This window comes from Brienomyrus brachyistius, chromosome 19, assembly GCF_023856365.1.
Source record: "Brienomyrus brachyistius isolate T26 chromosome 19, BBRACH_0.4, whole genome shotgun sequence".
Classification (NCBI taxonomy): domain Eukaryota; kingdom Metazoa; phylum Chordata; class Actinopteri; order Osteoglossiformes; family Mormyridae; genus Brienomyrus; species Brienomyrus brachyistius.
This window is the reverse complement of record NC_064551.1, coordinates 7,292,916-7,309,450: the sequence shown is the minus strand read 5'-3', so window position 1 is coordinate 7,309,450 and position 16,535 is coordinate 7,292,916. Positions and strand designations below refer to the sequence as shown.

At 44.7% G+C, this 16,535-nt stretch overlaps 1 protein-coding gene across 1 annotated transcript in view; it reads left to right on the top strand.

Annotated features, from left to right (window-relative positions):
* Window positions 1–16,535, top strand: part of LOC125714596 (uncharacterized) — a 272,791-nt gene that overhangs the window by 91,671 nt on the left and 164,585 nt on the right. The window contains exon 38 of the mRNA XM_048985335.1: window positions 8,905–9,237. Coding sequence (XP_048841292.1) covers window positions 8,905–9,237 — 333 coding nt within the window. The remainder of the gene's footprint in view (window positions 1–8,904; window positions 9,238–16,535) is intronic.

Below are 16,535 nucleotides of genomic sequence, written 5' to 3'. Positions count from 1 at the left end.
CAGGACCGGAACTGGGGAACCTTGTCCTAGGAATTCACAGCAAAGACCAAAACTGTAATAATCCCTACAACACACAGTGGTTATCATGTTTGTTCTAATCTTACTCTAACCCTCTCATGTGAAGGTCTTGCTCCTGAGATCCTACAGTCCAATGGCCTTTGCACTGAGTCGGATAAAAAGCAGCAACACCTGACTACCCTGGATACCAGTAAGCCAAACAACACCAGTAACAGCCAGCTTCCCGGGAAGGGCACTGATCCTGCAGGAGAGGAGAGTGAATCTGATCCAAGGGAAACTGCACCAGCAGCAGATCATTCCACCCATGACCTATTTTTAATTTCTGACTGCGGCTGTACCCGCAAATTACATTTTGGGAAACTTTTCCTCTGTTCCATCAAAACTTGCGGAATATCCAACCCCATCTAAGGTCCTGGGCTTTGAGCTTGTCCCATTGTTCCGCCCACATGGTCCTGGCTGCAGCACTGCCTCTGTTCCTGAACAGGCTGCACCAGGCTGCAATGTTGCTGTTCTCCACAATCTGGGCTGGAGCTGTGGCTGTGTTGTGGTCAGAGCTCTTTCCTCGGTAGCTGCAAGCTGCTCTCTTCCCCGTCTGTATGGACCCCTCTCAGGGCTCTCAGGTGGCACGCATTGACCATGAGACACACGCATTTCAACCAGTTCACATGCTCACATGCTACCTTGTATTTTTCATGCTGGACGAGGTTCAGGCATATGGAGGTTTTCTTCTGAGTTAATAGCTGTCTCGAGTTATACGTAGTTAATAGCCACCTTCCAGCCAATCAGAAAATAGCATTTGTTGTTTCCAGGTAAATTCCAAAATATGCTAAATGTGATCCTGCTGCAAGCACATTATTAGATGATTGTGCACACAGATGGAGTGCAGATGAGGTAGAAGTAGAAGAGCAAACTGATGAATGCAGTAGGCCGGGATCTCAAGTCTCACGCGTTGATCGTGACCATTAGCAGATGTAATCTCACTCCAGACTTTTGATGAAAGCCCTGCCTCTCCTCCTCTCTGCTTCTGCCACTGGGCACCACTGTCATGCTGAAGGAGCATCGCGCCTGCGCTTAGGCGGAGGGCTGCTCCCAGCACATTGATGGTGGCCCCCAGGAGAGCTAACCGGTCCGGCCCGATGATGCAGGGGTCGGTGATGTCAGCGAGTCAGACCACCTGCGTCACCATGTGCTCTGCCAGCGTGACTCGCAGCAGCCTCCTCCCCCTCATAACCATCCGCATGCCAGTTTAGATGTTGTACCCAAACAAAGAAGGTCAGACTGGACTCCGAATACAAAATGACCTTGCTTCAAAGGACCTTTGTTTATAAACTTTTACATCTGTCCTTTCATGACCAATTGTGCTGTATGGGTTTATAGTGTAGGATTGATGGGATCCATCAGGCAGTGCGAAATGCTGGACTGGTGCCAGCAATATAAATAGCGTTTAATTGTGCAATTGTCATGTATTGTGCAGTATTGTAATGTCAGGTGAATGTTAGTGCCCCTGTGAATAAATAATGGTGTGCATGTGCCCGCGGTGTGTGGTGTGAGTAGTCAGGGTGGCCCGCACAGTGTGCAGTGTGAGTACTCAGTGTGACCCGCATGGTGGACGGTGTGAGTAGTCAGAGTGACCTGCACAGTGGGCAGTGTGAGTACTCAGTGTGACCCGCATGGTGGACGGTTTGAGTAGTCAGGGTGACCCGCACAGTGGGCAGTGTGAGTAGTCAGTGTGACCCGCATGGTGGGCAGTGTGAGTAGTCAGGGTGACCCACACAGTGGGCGATGTGAGTAGTCAGGGTGACCCACACAGTGGGCAGTGTGAGTACTCAGTGTGACCCGCACGGTGGACGGTGTGAGTAGTCAGGGTGACCCACACGGTGGGCAATGTGAGTACTCAGTGTGACCCGCACGGTGGACGGTGTGAGTAGTCAGGGTGACCCGCATGGTGGGCGGTGTGAGTAGTCAGGGTGACCCACACGGTGGATGGTGTGAGTAGTCAGGGTGTCCCGCACGGTGGGCAGTGTGAGTAGTCAGGGTGACCCGCATGGTGGGTGGTGTGAGTAGTCAGGGTGACCCGCATGGTGGGCGGTGCGAGTAGTCAGGGTGACCTGCATGGTGATTGGTGTGAGTAGTCAGGGTGACCCACATGGTGGGCGGTGTGAGTAGTCAGGGTGACCCTCACGGTGGACGGTGTGAGTAGTCAGGGTGACCCACACGGTGGGTGGTGTGAGTAGTCAGGGTGACCCACACGGTGGGCGGTGTGAGTACTCAGGGTGACCCGCACGGTGGGTGGTGTGAGTAGTCAGGGTGACCCGCATGGTGGGCGGTGTGAGTAGTCAGGGTGACCCACACGGTGGATGGTGTGAGTATTCAGGGTGTCCCGCACGGTGGGCAGTGTGAGTAGTCAGGGTGACCCGCATGGTGGGTGGTGTGAGTAGTCAGGGTGACCCGCATGGTGGGCGGTGCGAATAGTCAGGGTGACCCGCATGGTGATTGGTGTGAGTAGTCAGGGTGGCCCGCACAGTGTGCAGTGTGAGTACTCAGTGTGACCCGCATGGTGGACGGTGTGAGTAGTCAGAGTGACCTGCACAGTGGGCAGTGTGAGTACTCAGTGTGACCCGCATGGTGGACGGTTTGAGTAGTCAGGGTGACCCGCACAGTGGGCAGTGTGAGTAGTCAGTGTGACCCGCATGGTGGGCAGTGTGAGTAGTCAGGGTGACCCACACAGTGGGCGATGTGAGTAGTCAGGGTGACCCACACAGTGGGCAGTGTGAGTACTCAGTGTGACCCGCACGGTGGACGGTGTGAGTAGTCAGGGTGACCCACACGGTGGGCAGTGTGAGTACTCAGTGTGACCCGCACGGTGGACGGTGTGAGTAGTCAGGGTGACCCGCATGGTGGGCGGTGTGAGTAGTCAGGGTGACCCACACGGTGGATGGTGTGAGTAGTCAGGGTGTCCCGCACGGTGGGCAGTGTGAGTAGTCAGGGTGACCCGCATGGTGGGTGGTGTGAGTAGTCAGGGTGACCCGCATGGTGGGCGGTGCGAGTAGTCAGGGTGACCCGCATGGTGATTGGTGTGAGTAGTCAGGGTGACCCACATGGTGGGCGGTGTGAGTAGTCAGGGTGACCCTCACGGTGGACGGTGTGAGTAGTCAGGGTGACCCACACGGTGGGTGGTGTGAGTAGTCAGGGTGTCCCGCACGGTGGGCAGTGTGAGTAGTCAGGGTGACCCGCATGTTGGGTGGTGTGAGTTGTCAGGGTGACCCGCATGGTGGTCGGTGCGAGTAGTCAGGGTGACCCGCATGGTGGTCGGTGCGAGTAGTCAGGGTGACCCGCATGGTGATTGGTGTGAGTAGTCAGGGTGACCCACACGGTGGGCGGTGTGAGTAGTCAGGGTGACCCACATGGTGGGCAGTGTGAGTAGTCAGGGTGACCCTCACGGTGGACGGTGTGAGTAGTCAGGGTGACCCGCACGGTGGGCGGTGTGAGTAGTCAGGGTGACCCACACGGTGGGTGGTGTGAGTAGTCAGGGTGACCCACACAGTGGGCGGTGTGAGTACTCAGGGTGACCCGCACGGTGGGTGGTGTGAGTAGTCAGGGTGACCCGCATGGTGGGCGGTGTGAGTAGTCAGGGTGACCCACACGGTGGATGGTGTGAGTAGTCAGGGTGTCCCGCACGGTGGGCAGTGTGAGTAGTCAGGGTAACCCGCATAGTGGGTGGTGTGAGTAGTCAGGGTGACCCGCATGGTGGGCGGTGCGAGTAGTCAGGGTGACCCGCATGGTGATTGGTGTGAGTAGTCATGGTGACCCACAGGGTGGGCGGTGTGAGTAGTCAGGGTGACCCACATGGTGGGCGGTGTGAGTAGTCAGGGTGACCCTCACGGTGGACGGTGTGAGTAGTCAGGGTGACCCGCACGGTGGACGGTGTGAGTAGTCAGGGTGACCCACATGGTGGGTGGTGTGAGTAGTCAGGGTGACCCACACGGTGGGCAGTGTGAGTAGTCAGGGTGACCCGCACGGTGGGTGGTGTGAGTAGTTAGGGTGACCCACACGGTGGGCAGTGTGAGTAGTCAGGGTGACCCGCATGGCGGGTGGTGTGAGTAGTCAGGGTGAACCACCCGGTGGGCAGTGTGAGTAGTCAGGGTGACCCGCACGGTGGACGGTGTGAGTAGTCAGGGTGACCCGCACGGTGCGCAGTGTGAGTACTCAGTGTGACCCGCATGGTGCGCGGTGTGAGTAGTGAGGGTGACCCGCACGGTGAGTAGTGTGAATAGTCAGGGTGACCCGCACGGTGAGCAGTGTGAATAGGCAGGGTGACCCGCACGGTGAGCAGTGTGAGTGCATTGGAAGTGTAAATAGCAGATGGCAATAAGACCTGTCTATGTAGCAACACACCATGTATGACATCCGCACTTCATTGTTAATCCAAGAATGAATCCTTGGAAGAAACCTCACAGCTTTTATTTGTTCTCACCTTATTTTAATGCAAAAATCCATGATGGGACGCATCCATCCATCCATCCATCCATCCATCCATCCATCTATTATCTGTTACTTATTTGGGGTCGAATTGTGGGGACAGTAGTCTAAGCAGGGATGCCCAGGCCTCCCGCTCACCAGCCACCTCCTCCAGCTACAGCAGGGCAATGCCAAGACTTTCCCAGGCCAATCGAAAGACACAATCCCTTCATTCCTGTCCTACGTCTGCCCTGGAGTTTTCTCCCAGTTGGAGATGCTCAAATCACCTCCCCAGGGAGGCATCCCAGAGGTGTCCTAGATGTATGTTCTGACCACCTCACCTGGCTCCTTTTGATGCGGAGAAGCAACAGCTCTACTGTGAGCTCCTCCTGAATGTCTGAGCTCCTCACCGTATCTCTAAGGCTGAGCCCAGGCACCTTACAGAGGAAACTCACTTCTGCCGCTTGTATCCGCGGCCTCATTTTTTTGGTCGGTACCCAAAACTCAGACCATATGTGAGGGTAGTGTGATGACCCAGCCTGCCTCACCATGTTTTTTTTTCAAGTACACAGATGTTGGTGCTTCCCAGTGATTCCTGGGATAATTGGCTTTCAGTTTTAAATGAGCTAGTTGGCCTTATTACTGGGTGGGTACAGGGCTTTTGACCTGGTCCTCTCCTCCTAGCTTCCAGAAACCTATTGGTTTCAGCCTGTTCTAACTTGGGCTTAAACTAGCCTTTAACTGGTGATATGCTTCCTTTCCCTTAGATATTTAAATTGATGTCTGTTTTCTTTAGGTATTTAATAAATAAGGTGGTTAAAGTCTTTCTGCATGTAGTCTGCATGTTGTCTGCATGTAGTCTGCCCTTTATGTTACCCAGTCAGGAGCCAGGAGCGTGTAATATTAGAAACTTAGTTCAAGTGGTAAGTCAGCATCTATCAGAGCCCACAGTAACCTGTTTGGTTTCTTCCTTCCACAGAAGACAAACCTGTTATCATGCTGTTCATGCACAGTTGTCGTGACCCCAGCCACCTGACCAGCGACTGTGTGACTGAATGGCAACCGTCCATTAAGAAAGATATGCACATTTTCCACTGCGCCTACCATGACTCAGTAGGGCTGCTGGAATGCCGGGAAAATGAGCAGGTGGTCGCCGAGGTGCATTCAATACTGCAGAGGTACAAGTGAAGAAGCAGAAATATTCTGCACACACTCAGGATTTTATTCAGTTTAATTAATTATCCTCAGAGTTTGTAAGCAAACTGTATGATTATTCTGGTGTGAAGTTGATGTATGCAGAATATATCCAACTAAGAAACATCCACCAAATATGCAAGAAATAAAAACACAACTGAAAATGTAACAAATTACTAATTTTGCAGATCAGCAGTAACTATCGTGAGAATATCTAACATCTTAACTGTATTACATATGACTGAAAAATTAAACAGAAAAATTGAATGTAACATTTTGAAAGTACTTTTGCATGCATGTTATATATTATACACTTATATATGTGTATATACAGTATATATGTATCTATATATTTATATTGTATATAGTAATTTCAAAGGTGAACAATAACTATCAGGAGATTATATATTACAATGTCACTAACATGTATTTTATTACATTCACTCTGCAGCTGTGCTGATTCACAAGCTGAGATCCCAAAGTCTAGCGTTACTGGCACACAATGGGATACGGAGCAGCAGCCAATGGATACTAAGAATGCAAAGAGGCTAAACATCACTAAAGACAGTGAGCTTCACAGGGGAGGCCCCAAGCCAGTAGATGAGGGGAGTGAATCTGAACAGAGCATGACTGCACCAGCAGTGGAACGTTCCACCGGCCAGTCTGGAGGTAAAGGGTGTCTTTGGGCCTGATTGAATTCTACATGCATACAGACACTGGACATGAGCACAGTGTCTACAAAGATACATATAATAACTACTGGGATCATAACTACTACAGTGATCTAATAATAATAATAATAATAATAATAAGCACTTTTCACAAACCTAAGGTCGCTTCACAAATACAAATATATATTAACGGTGGAAGGCAAAGCTGCAGTATGGAGGAAATGCAGAATTTTGTTTTGAAACATAAAACTCAGGCGGAAGTTAAAACGGCAAAGAGACACAAGACAAACAAACCTATATATATAATGCTTGTTCTAACCTTAGTCTCATCCTCTCGTTTGAAGAACTTTCTACTGCGGTCCCACAGTCTGATGTTTGTACCAACATGGACCAGAAGCAACAGCCGATATCTGCTGATAGCGCAAACATCACCAATGACGACGCTATTCCTGCGAAGGGCACTGATCATGCAGGAGAGAATAGTGAGTCTGATCAGAAGAGCATTTCATCACCAATGGAACAATCCACTGGCTCATCTGGAGGTAAAGGGCATCTTGGGGCCTGATTGAACTTTACAGGGATACAGACAGGTGTCTCTCTGGCCAGTGGACAGGTGGCTGTGAGCACAATGTATACAAATAACTGAATCATAAGTACTAATTCTTTGATCTTTCAAGTGAAAGTTATGTTTGACACTGCTGCAGTTTAATTTGTAAAATTAAGGAGAAATTTCCACTGAGTGAGTGTATAAATTAGGGAAGTGTTTCTCAACCCAGTCGTTGGGGACCTGTAGACAGTTGGCAATTTTAACTCTTTCTCAGATCCTAGCCAATCATGAACACCAATTAACCAGGTTCAGGGGTGTTGGGATCTGGGAGGGAGTAAATATGTGGAATTTCTGGGATCCTTAAGGGCTGAACTAAGAAACTCCTCCACAGAGACTGTTTCAGCAGAATCTACAACATCTGAAATAAATTCTACAGCACAGAGATGTTACTATGTATCTTGTTACCCAGATCTAATGGTCTTGTGTGAAGGTCCTGCTCCAGAGGTCCTCCAGTCCAGTGTTGTTTGCACCCACTCAGGTCTGGAGCAGAAGTCGGTAACTGCCAAAGATGCCAAAAGGCCGCACAAAAGCTCTAAAAAAGGTAAAGGGTGTTTAGGGACCAGAGTGAATTCTCCACTTTTTCACAGCAGGACCCCCCCAAGACTCACAGACGCTGACCATTCTGATAAGCGGACAGATGGCCATGAGCACAATGTATACACTATACCCAAACTGCATTATATCTGTTCATCCTAAAATACGCACTGGCAGTGGAAGTCCATGCTGCAGTATGGAAGAAATGTCGCACTTTTGTAATGTTGCTTTTGTAACTTATAATTCCTGTCAGGTGGAAAACATTGAACTCAGACTGCAGGGGTACATACAGCAATACAGTTTTACTGCTGGAAACAGTGATGGCACTGCATTCTATCCACTGGCCCACTGCCAGAAGGATACCGTGACCAGTCTTAGGCAGAGAGAAAAGTTTAAATAAAATTCTGGTCCTGCTGTAGGGTGGCCACTAGGGTCACTGCTCTGTGGATCTAGCCGAATCCCCTTTATACATGTCCATGCACAATTTTCTATGCATAATATTCTCCCCAGTCACTCCCTGCATAACTGTCTAAATAAATTGTTTCCTCTGTATTACAACTAACCCAAGATAAGAAATATTTTATAGAAACTTCAGGGTTTCCTTTGCCAGGAGTATTTTCCCAGTCTCTCCCAAACCAGAAGAAGTTGAAATATTCCTCAAGTTAGCTGTCCAGTACATCTGAGTTTTTATTTCTATCTGTCTGTGAGTTTTCATCAGTACTTTTCCATTTTTGGTAATTGTAATCCATTTTTAAATTCCACTTATCTTCAGCAGTGAAAGTCCACATTACTGGAAAAACTTCAAATTTCCATGACACTTTCATGGAGAACCTGAATCTGCAGATAGAGCTGTGCAGTGAAGAGAGCTGCAGTGTCATCCTGGTCTTCTGTCCTTTTCCTTGTCGGACTGAGACAGACAAGGATGTAGCCATGGCCAGAGCTCCAGGTGAGTCAGGATTCAGTCTCTGCTGTATGTCACCTGGATGCCCTGAAATCCGAAAAAAAAAAACAACACAGCAAACAGGTATTACAGTATATAGTTAATCTCTTCATAGAGGAAGTTGTGATTTATTCAACATTAACTACCTATCAGAATTTGTCCTGTTCAGCAAACCATCCATATCTGCCAAGCCTTTTTCCAGTGGACCGGTTTATCAAAGATCATTTTGTTTTGACTGGCAGATAATCTGTTAATTTTTATCTAACCACTAAAAATGGAATTTTACTTTACTTTTCTAAAATAATAAGACTGCAAAACAATTTTATTTATTATATGACAAAGACATGGAATTTAGCCTCAATGTGAACCTGACTCTTCATATTGTGTATAACAGCACAGGTCTATGCAGATATATTATACATCTCCTTGTACTATTTTCCATTTTCAGGATTCTAATCCCTCTCTTCCTGCATCCCTTCCAGGAACGTCAGCGGTTTCTTCGCCTGCAGTACATTCCCAGTCAATGTCAAGCTCTAAGAAGATGATATATTCCTCTTTTGGTAAGATGTCCCTGTACTTCATAGGTTTTTTATCTGTCACTTTTCATCTATATTTTCTGTTCCATCTGTCTTCCCCAGAGAAAGTCCACATGTTGGTTGTCGGAGAAACTTTCAATACCCATGAAACCTTCATACAAAAGCTGAACCTGCAGATAGAGCTCTGCAGTGCAGAGAACAGCGACGTCATCCTGGTCTTCTGTACTGTTGTTTCTCGGATTGGGACAGACATGGAGGCAGCCATGGCCAGAGTTACAGGTGAGTCAGGATTCAGTCTCTGCTGTATGTCACCTTTGCCATGAAATCCAAAAAAACTTAATAGATATTATGTAGTTTATCGCTTCACAAAGTAAATGGTGATTGTTTTTAACAGAAGCTGCTTATCAGAAGTTGTCCTGTTAAAACAAACACAGGACGACAAACCATCCATATCTGACAAGTTTTCTTTCAATGAACCTGTCAGCCTCTAAAGGCTGTCGAGCAAGTGTGACACATTTCCCGATTTTTTTGATTCCATCCATCCATCTATTTTCTATACCTGCTTGTCCTGTCGGGTCTCTGGGGGTCTGCAGCCTATCCCAGAAGCCCCAGGTTCCAGTCTCCGTCTGGGTTGCATGTGTGTGGAGTTTGCATGTTCTCCCCATGTCGTCGTGGGGTTTCCTCTGGGTACTCCGGTTTCCCCCCACAGTCCAAAAACATGCTGAGGCTAATTGGAGTTGCTAAATTGCCCATAGGTGTGTGTGAATGATGTGTGAGTGTGCCCTGTGATGGGCTGGCCCCCCATCCAGGGTTGTTCCCTGCCTAGTGCTCATTGCTTCCGGTATAGGCTCCGGACCCCCCGTGACCCAGTAGGATAAGCGGTTTGGAAAATGGATGGATGGATGGATAACAGCACAGGTCTATGTAATTATCCATCTATTCATTCTCTTCCACTCATCCAGTTCCAGGTTCGAGGAGCTACAGTATATTTTGTTTTAATGTAGTAGTGACTATCACAGCAACATCTGGCAAAGTTCTGCAATGTGTGGTGTCTCTATAATACTGCACATAAAGTATTAAAACAACATTGAATCTGAATCATCATTATTTGCTTCTGACCAGATCTTTTACAAACATGCAGGTCAGCCTGAACTCTGAATACGTGTAATAAATTTCCTTCAAAGGACCTTGGCTTTTATAACTTTTACATCCTTCCTTCCATGTCCACTTGTGCACTACAGGTTAATACTGAGCCAAGAGCCAATCCTAGGAACCAAACCTCACAGCTTTACTTTGTTCTCACCTTATTTAAGATGTAAAAAACCACGAAGGGAAGCAACAGCATCTATCTGTGCCCATGGTAACCTGCTTGGTTTCTTCCTTCCACAGAAGACAAACCTGTGATCCTGGTGTTCATGCACCACTGTCACAACCCCAGTCACATGACTGACATCACAGTGCAACCATCCAGGAGCAACATAGTGCAAGTTGTCCACTGCGCCTTCCATGAAACCAAAGGGCTGCTGCGATGCCAGGAAAATGAGCAGGCGGTCGCTGAGGTGCATTCAGCACTGCTGAGGTACAAGTTCGGAAACAGACCCTCTGCAGGGGAAACGAGTATTAACAAAAATACTGTGCACACACTCAGGATTTTAATCAGATTAATCAAGCAAACCCTGTGATTCTGAGATTTATTTTGAACTGTTAATGCAGAAACTGCCACTATATATGAAAGATATAAAAAGCAGAAATTAAAGATATGTGAGATATAAAAACACTATTAAAAAAATAGCAAATTACAAATTTTACATGTCAGCAGTAGGGGTGTAATGAGATCTCCTGTCACGAGATCTCGCGATATTACAATATGAGTGAAAAGCGTCTCGCGAATGTGCTACAGATCAACTGCTGTGAGCATGTTGGCGTCTGACGAATTTACCATAGATGCCTCAGTATGGAGTGAGATCAGTGTGAAATATACGAGAGCGCAGATACATAGCTAAACCAAGCAAAACAGACACTATGAGCGCGATCTCACTCCGTACCCCAGACACTTTGGGTATCCAGCGGATAATATAAACGGCGAAAGGATGACAGACAAAACATGAACCATCTGTAAGTATTTTGGGAAAATAATGCCGTACACAGCGGCTAATGCTACTACTATGCAAAGCCATCTGCAGCAGCATCAGAGCTCTTTACTTAAATCCACTGCACCGGCGAAGAAAACATTAAAAAAAGTTTTATGTTTGTTATTTATATTGTTTTATTTATATTCTATTTTATGTTCAGTTGAGAAGTCAAATAGGAGAGAAGCCTGTTGTTTGAGTTTGTGGGGAAATATTTTATGGTGCTATTTGTTCTGTTCTTTACTCCATATAATGATGGTGATTATTTAAAACATTTCACCATACATCTGCATTATTTAACATTTTTTTGTCTTTCAAAGTAATTAAATAAAAGGCTGCTTACCAGTAATATATCTCCTCTTTGAAGTTTTCCTTAAAATATTGTTAAAATCTCGTCTCGTTTTCGTGAACCCAGTATCGACTCGTGGGCTGAGTATATCGTTACACCCTTAATCAGCAGTATCTTTTTGGAGAAAATCTAACAAAGACACTGTAGTAAATGTGACTGAAACATTAAACAGAAAAACTGAATGGAGGTAATGTGATTATTTTGGCATTTATAAACATAATATATACCCTTATATACAGTATGTATCTATATGTTTATTTGTATACTGTGTATAACATGCCCCCAAGCTTGCCTTAAAGGGGGGGAGGGAGTTATAATTATTCCACGGGGCCCTTGGTGACAGGGGTCAAATTTTGGAACATAATTAGATTGGCCTTGTTTGGGGGTTCAGTATGATATGTTGTCATTGGACCCACAGTCTTAGTCAGAACCACTGCATGCCCCAACAGTATATATGCATATCTAGCTAATTATAAATTTTAAAGGTTAAAAAGAATGTCATGAGATTATGTAACAGTATTTTATTACATACACATGCATCTCAATGCACATTTTTTGCACCCTCTGCAGCAGTGGTGATGTACAAGCTGAGATCCCTCTCACCCAATCGAAGACTGAGCAGCAACCTGTGGCAGCTCGAAATGCCAATAGGTCAATCATCACCAATGAGGTACCAAGGATGGGTACCAAGCCAATGATAGAGGAGAGGGAATCTGGTCAAGGTATGATTGTACCGGCAAAGGGACATTCCACTGCCCCCTCTGGAGGTAACGGGTGTCTTGGGGCCTGAGTGAACTGTACATAAATGCAGACACTGGCCACTCCAGCCAGTGGGCAGGTGGCCATGAACTCAATGTGTACAGAGACAGGTATTCCAGGTAACGGTGCCATTATCCCTTGTATTCACCTTATTTCACCATGAACCCCGTGAAGAGTTTGTTTCTCTCAGCTTTGTGTTTGAACTTCCATGGCCTGGGTGACGAAACGCAGGGTAAGAAGTTTCTGCTTAAGAAAACCAAACAAATGCAATCTGAGTATTGTTATCGCTACGCTGACTATCACTAATTTATGTCAAGCCAGGATTTGTTGAAACCAAGATTACTTCCTTAGCATATGCACTTAAACATGTGCTGTGTGCATCAATCAGCTAAGCATGGATCACAACAGGGCTACATATTTCTAAGCGGTGGACCAGAATTATTATGGTAAAACATAAAGAATTCAGAAGTAGAACACAAACAGCAACACAGTGGCTGCTGCCAAAGCGAGGAAGGCATGCTGCAACAAATCCCTGATAACAGAACCATGTAGAAAGCATAAAACACCTAACATTCTAACCTAATAATCACTGAGTAAATGAACTAAGGAAGGAACTGATATACAAACAGAAAACCAGGGAGGACAAGGGACAGATGTAACTCATAATCAATTAACCAATCAAAGGGAACACAGATTAACTAGAAACAGGTGGGGAGGTGGAGTGGATTACGATTAACTAATCACAGAACAAGGGACCTCCAAACACTGAGTACTATGAAACACTGAAAGCTAACACTAAGAATACGTAAGAGCAAAAGAATTTGCAAACATTAAACAAGACGCTGGCAGGATAACCCAAAACAGGAACACAAGGTTAAACCATAAAAGATACAAGGAAAAACCAAAAGCGAAGGATAAAATAAAACCCAAAAATAAGCAAATGGGGAGGAAAGGAGAAGAGACACAAAGGGCAGGTTTGGACAGTACAGACCGTGACAATCTTTCAAGAAAAGCAAGCAACACCCATTGGTTTTCCAGATTCCTTTACGGATAAATTTTAATATTTCAACATTTGTGTGTATAATTCACCTTCAATACCCCAGCTGTCTTGTTTACAGTCACTGATGGTGAATGAGCACAGTGCAATTACTAATAAATACATATAAAAACATATATGAGAGTTACATAGTATGCACTGTCCACTATAGTTTAATGCTTAAAGCACACTTAATTGGATATGTCTGTATCGTTTAGGTTTATACTTATTAGTCTATTAATTATATCTTTTGTACATTAAATGGACACAGTACAGTTTATTTTTAGTATAGAAAAGTTTTGCGATGTTAAACGGACACAGTACAGTTATCAGCTACAGAAAAGTATTGCGAGAGAACTCAAAACGATTTCAATGAAATATCAGACCTCTTAGGGGTTCCGTATATCGCAGCTGTATGTAGATTTTGTATTTTTAGATTTCTGTTGTGTAGAATAATATTCACAAAAATAGTGATTTGTACACCTGAAAAGGGTTTTGCACGTTTGTGGATTCTCATGTATTTGTAGATCATGTTTCATTTGTTCCTTTCATTTGAAGAATTTTGTCCAATTCCTGCTGTAGCTGATCTGTAGAAAACATCCATAAATATGAGGTGCAGTCATGATATATATTGTTATCGTGATATGAGATGATTTATATACTGTATAATATATGGTAAAACTTTACCACGGTCACAGAATTTTGAGAGTTTGGGGAAGCCTATTTGTCACATTAGCTGATGTACCAACTTCTCTTTGATTGGTTCCCCACTAAGGTGTCCTGTTATATAGAATTTTAGGATGAGGTGCAGGCATATGGAATGGAGTTTTTCACATAGTTCATAGATGCCCGAGTTAATACGTTAATACATAAGTTAACTACAAAGGTAATAGCCACCCATTAGCCAATCAGAAAATAACATTTGTTGTTTCCGCATAAATTCCAAAACAAGTTACATGTGATCTCGCTGCAAACACGTTATTACATGGATGCGCACACATGGAGTGCAGACAAGGTGGAACTGGAAGGGCAAGATCTGATGACTGCAATAGGCAGGGCTCTCAAGTCTCATTCATTGCCCATGAGACACACACTCCACCCTAACAGATGTAATCTCACTCCAGAATTTTGATGAAGCTTAAGAGCCCTGGTCCAAGCACTGATTGAGACCCATGATCTTGTAACATAATCTGCTCTGAGCAGGTTTGGCATGTAGCATGAGTTACCATGGTGATGTGTCCTGCTGTGAAGAGAACCAATGTTGTGATATCGAAAAGCCAAAGTTGGCGCTATTTATCCTCGAAGTTGTCTGCCTAAGAAAGGAATCCGGCTTCATGACACAGGCCCCAGTTGTCACACTGGAAGTTACAACACAGTGTAAATAAAGTTGGCCCCTCCCTTCCTGCCATGGAAAATAAGGTGAATACATTTACTCACAATACATGCTAGTGTGACCACCTCATTCTCCATTGCTTCCAGTGTGATTGTGTAAATTAATTGTTACCTTTACTGCAACTTATTTAAGATGGTGAATATTTTACAGGAACTTCATTGTGGTCTAAGACTGGACAATTCCCCTTCTCAAAGCCATACTGGAATATCTCTTCAGGTCAGCTTTTCAGTACTTCTCAACTTTGATATCTACTGTTCATAATGATTAACTGTCTGTCAAACCCTGTACACTATGACTGACTCAAGATGTCAAATATTTTACAGAATCTATGAAGTCTACTTTGTCACGCTTCATCCCAAACCCTAATAAGCTGAATAGCTCCTCTTTGGGTAAGCTGTTCAGTGCTTCTAAGGTTTAACATATACCCTCTGAAATGATTCACTTTCTGTCTAAACTCAACAATAATATAATTTTCCTATCTTTTCCATCTAAATTATAGATTGAGCCATAATATTAAAATTAAAATAATTAAATTGTGATAGTCTGAGATGGTTAACAGTCTACCACATATGCAGATGAATGACACACATAAGAAATCTCATACAGTATGTATGCTTTCTGTTCACAGCAATTATAACTCATTTTTAAATTCCATCTCTCTTCCCCAGTGAAAGTCCACATGCTGGTTGCTGGAGAAACTTTCAACACCCATGAAACCTTCATACAAAAGCTGAAGCTACAGATAGAGCTCTGCAGTGCAGAGAGCAGCAGCGTCATCCTGGTCTTCTGTCCTGTTGTTTCTCAGATTAGGACAGACATGGAGGCAGCCATGGCCAGAGTTACAGGTGAGTCAGGAGTCAGTCACTGCTGTATGTTACCTTGGCCCTGAAATCCGAAATAGTTATAACATAAAGATCTTATGTGGTTCCTTTCTTCACAGAGGATGTTTTGATATATTTAACAGAAGCTACCTTGTAGAAGTTGTTCTGTGAAAGTTAACTGAGATCAACAATTCATCCACATCTGTCAAATTTTTCCAATTAGCCCAATTGTCTTTCAAAGCTGACACATTTACAGACTTTTGGATCTCCCCACAGATCATTTCATTTTTGCTGTAAATAAAAATATTAAGCAATGAAAACTTTTAAAATAGACTGACACAAATTACAACTATATAATTGACCCAGACAAATATGTGAGATTTAGCCTAACTAGCCAGGGTTTATCTATGAAATGCACAGGCCTATGTACTTATATTGCTTTACATAGTGACTAACCTGATATTGTTGGGTGCTGTTCTGCCATGAATAGTGCTTTCACAACACAGCAGATACGGTATTTAAGTAAGGGTTAATGCGTGACTAGGCATATGTTATATGTTTTTAAAGACACAGTACTGTAATGCACGGCTTGGAATGCAGTGACTTACAAAGACCACACTTACGAGTTGCAGACACTTAGCATGTACAGTTTGTTTGTAACTGAAGACAGTATTTTTACGTTTGCAAACCAAAAATGCATTTATTGGTAGAACTACTATTAAATATTTTGCCTGGATAGAGCCCTGGTCACCATCATTAATTTGAATACTGTCCGTTGCTAAGACCATAAGCAGAAGCACAACAGTCTCTAGAGTTTACCCGGAATGGTGGAAAAATTAAAAAAAATCATCCAGTGAATGGCAGTTCTGCAGATGGAAATTCCTTCTTGATGAGAGAGGTCAGAGGAAAATGGCTGGACTGGTTCAAGCTGACAGACTGGCTACAGTAACTCAGATCAACACTCTCTTCAGCTGTGGTGAGCAGTAGAGCATCTCAGAATGCAAAACACATCAAATGTTCAGGCAGATGGGCTACAACAGCAGAAAACCACGTCAGTTTCCACTTCTTCCAGCCCAAAAGAGGAAGCTGA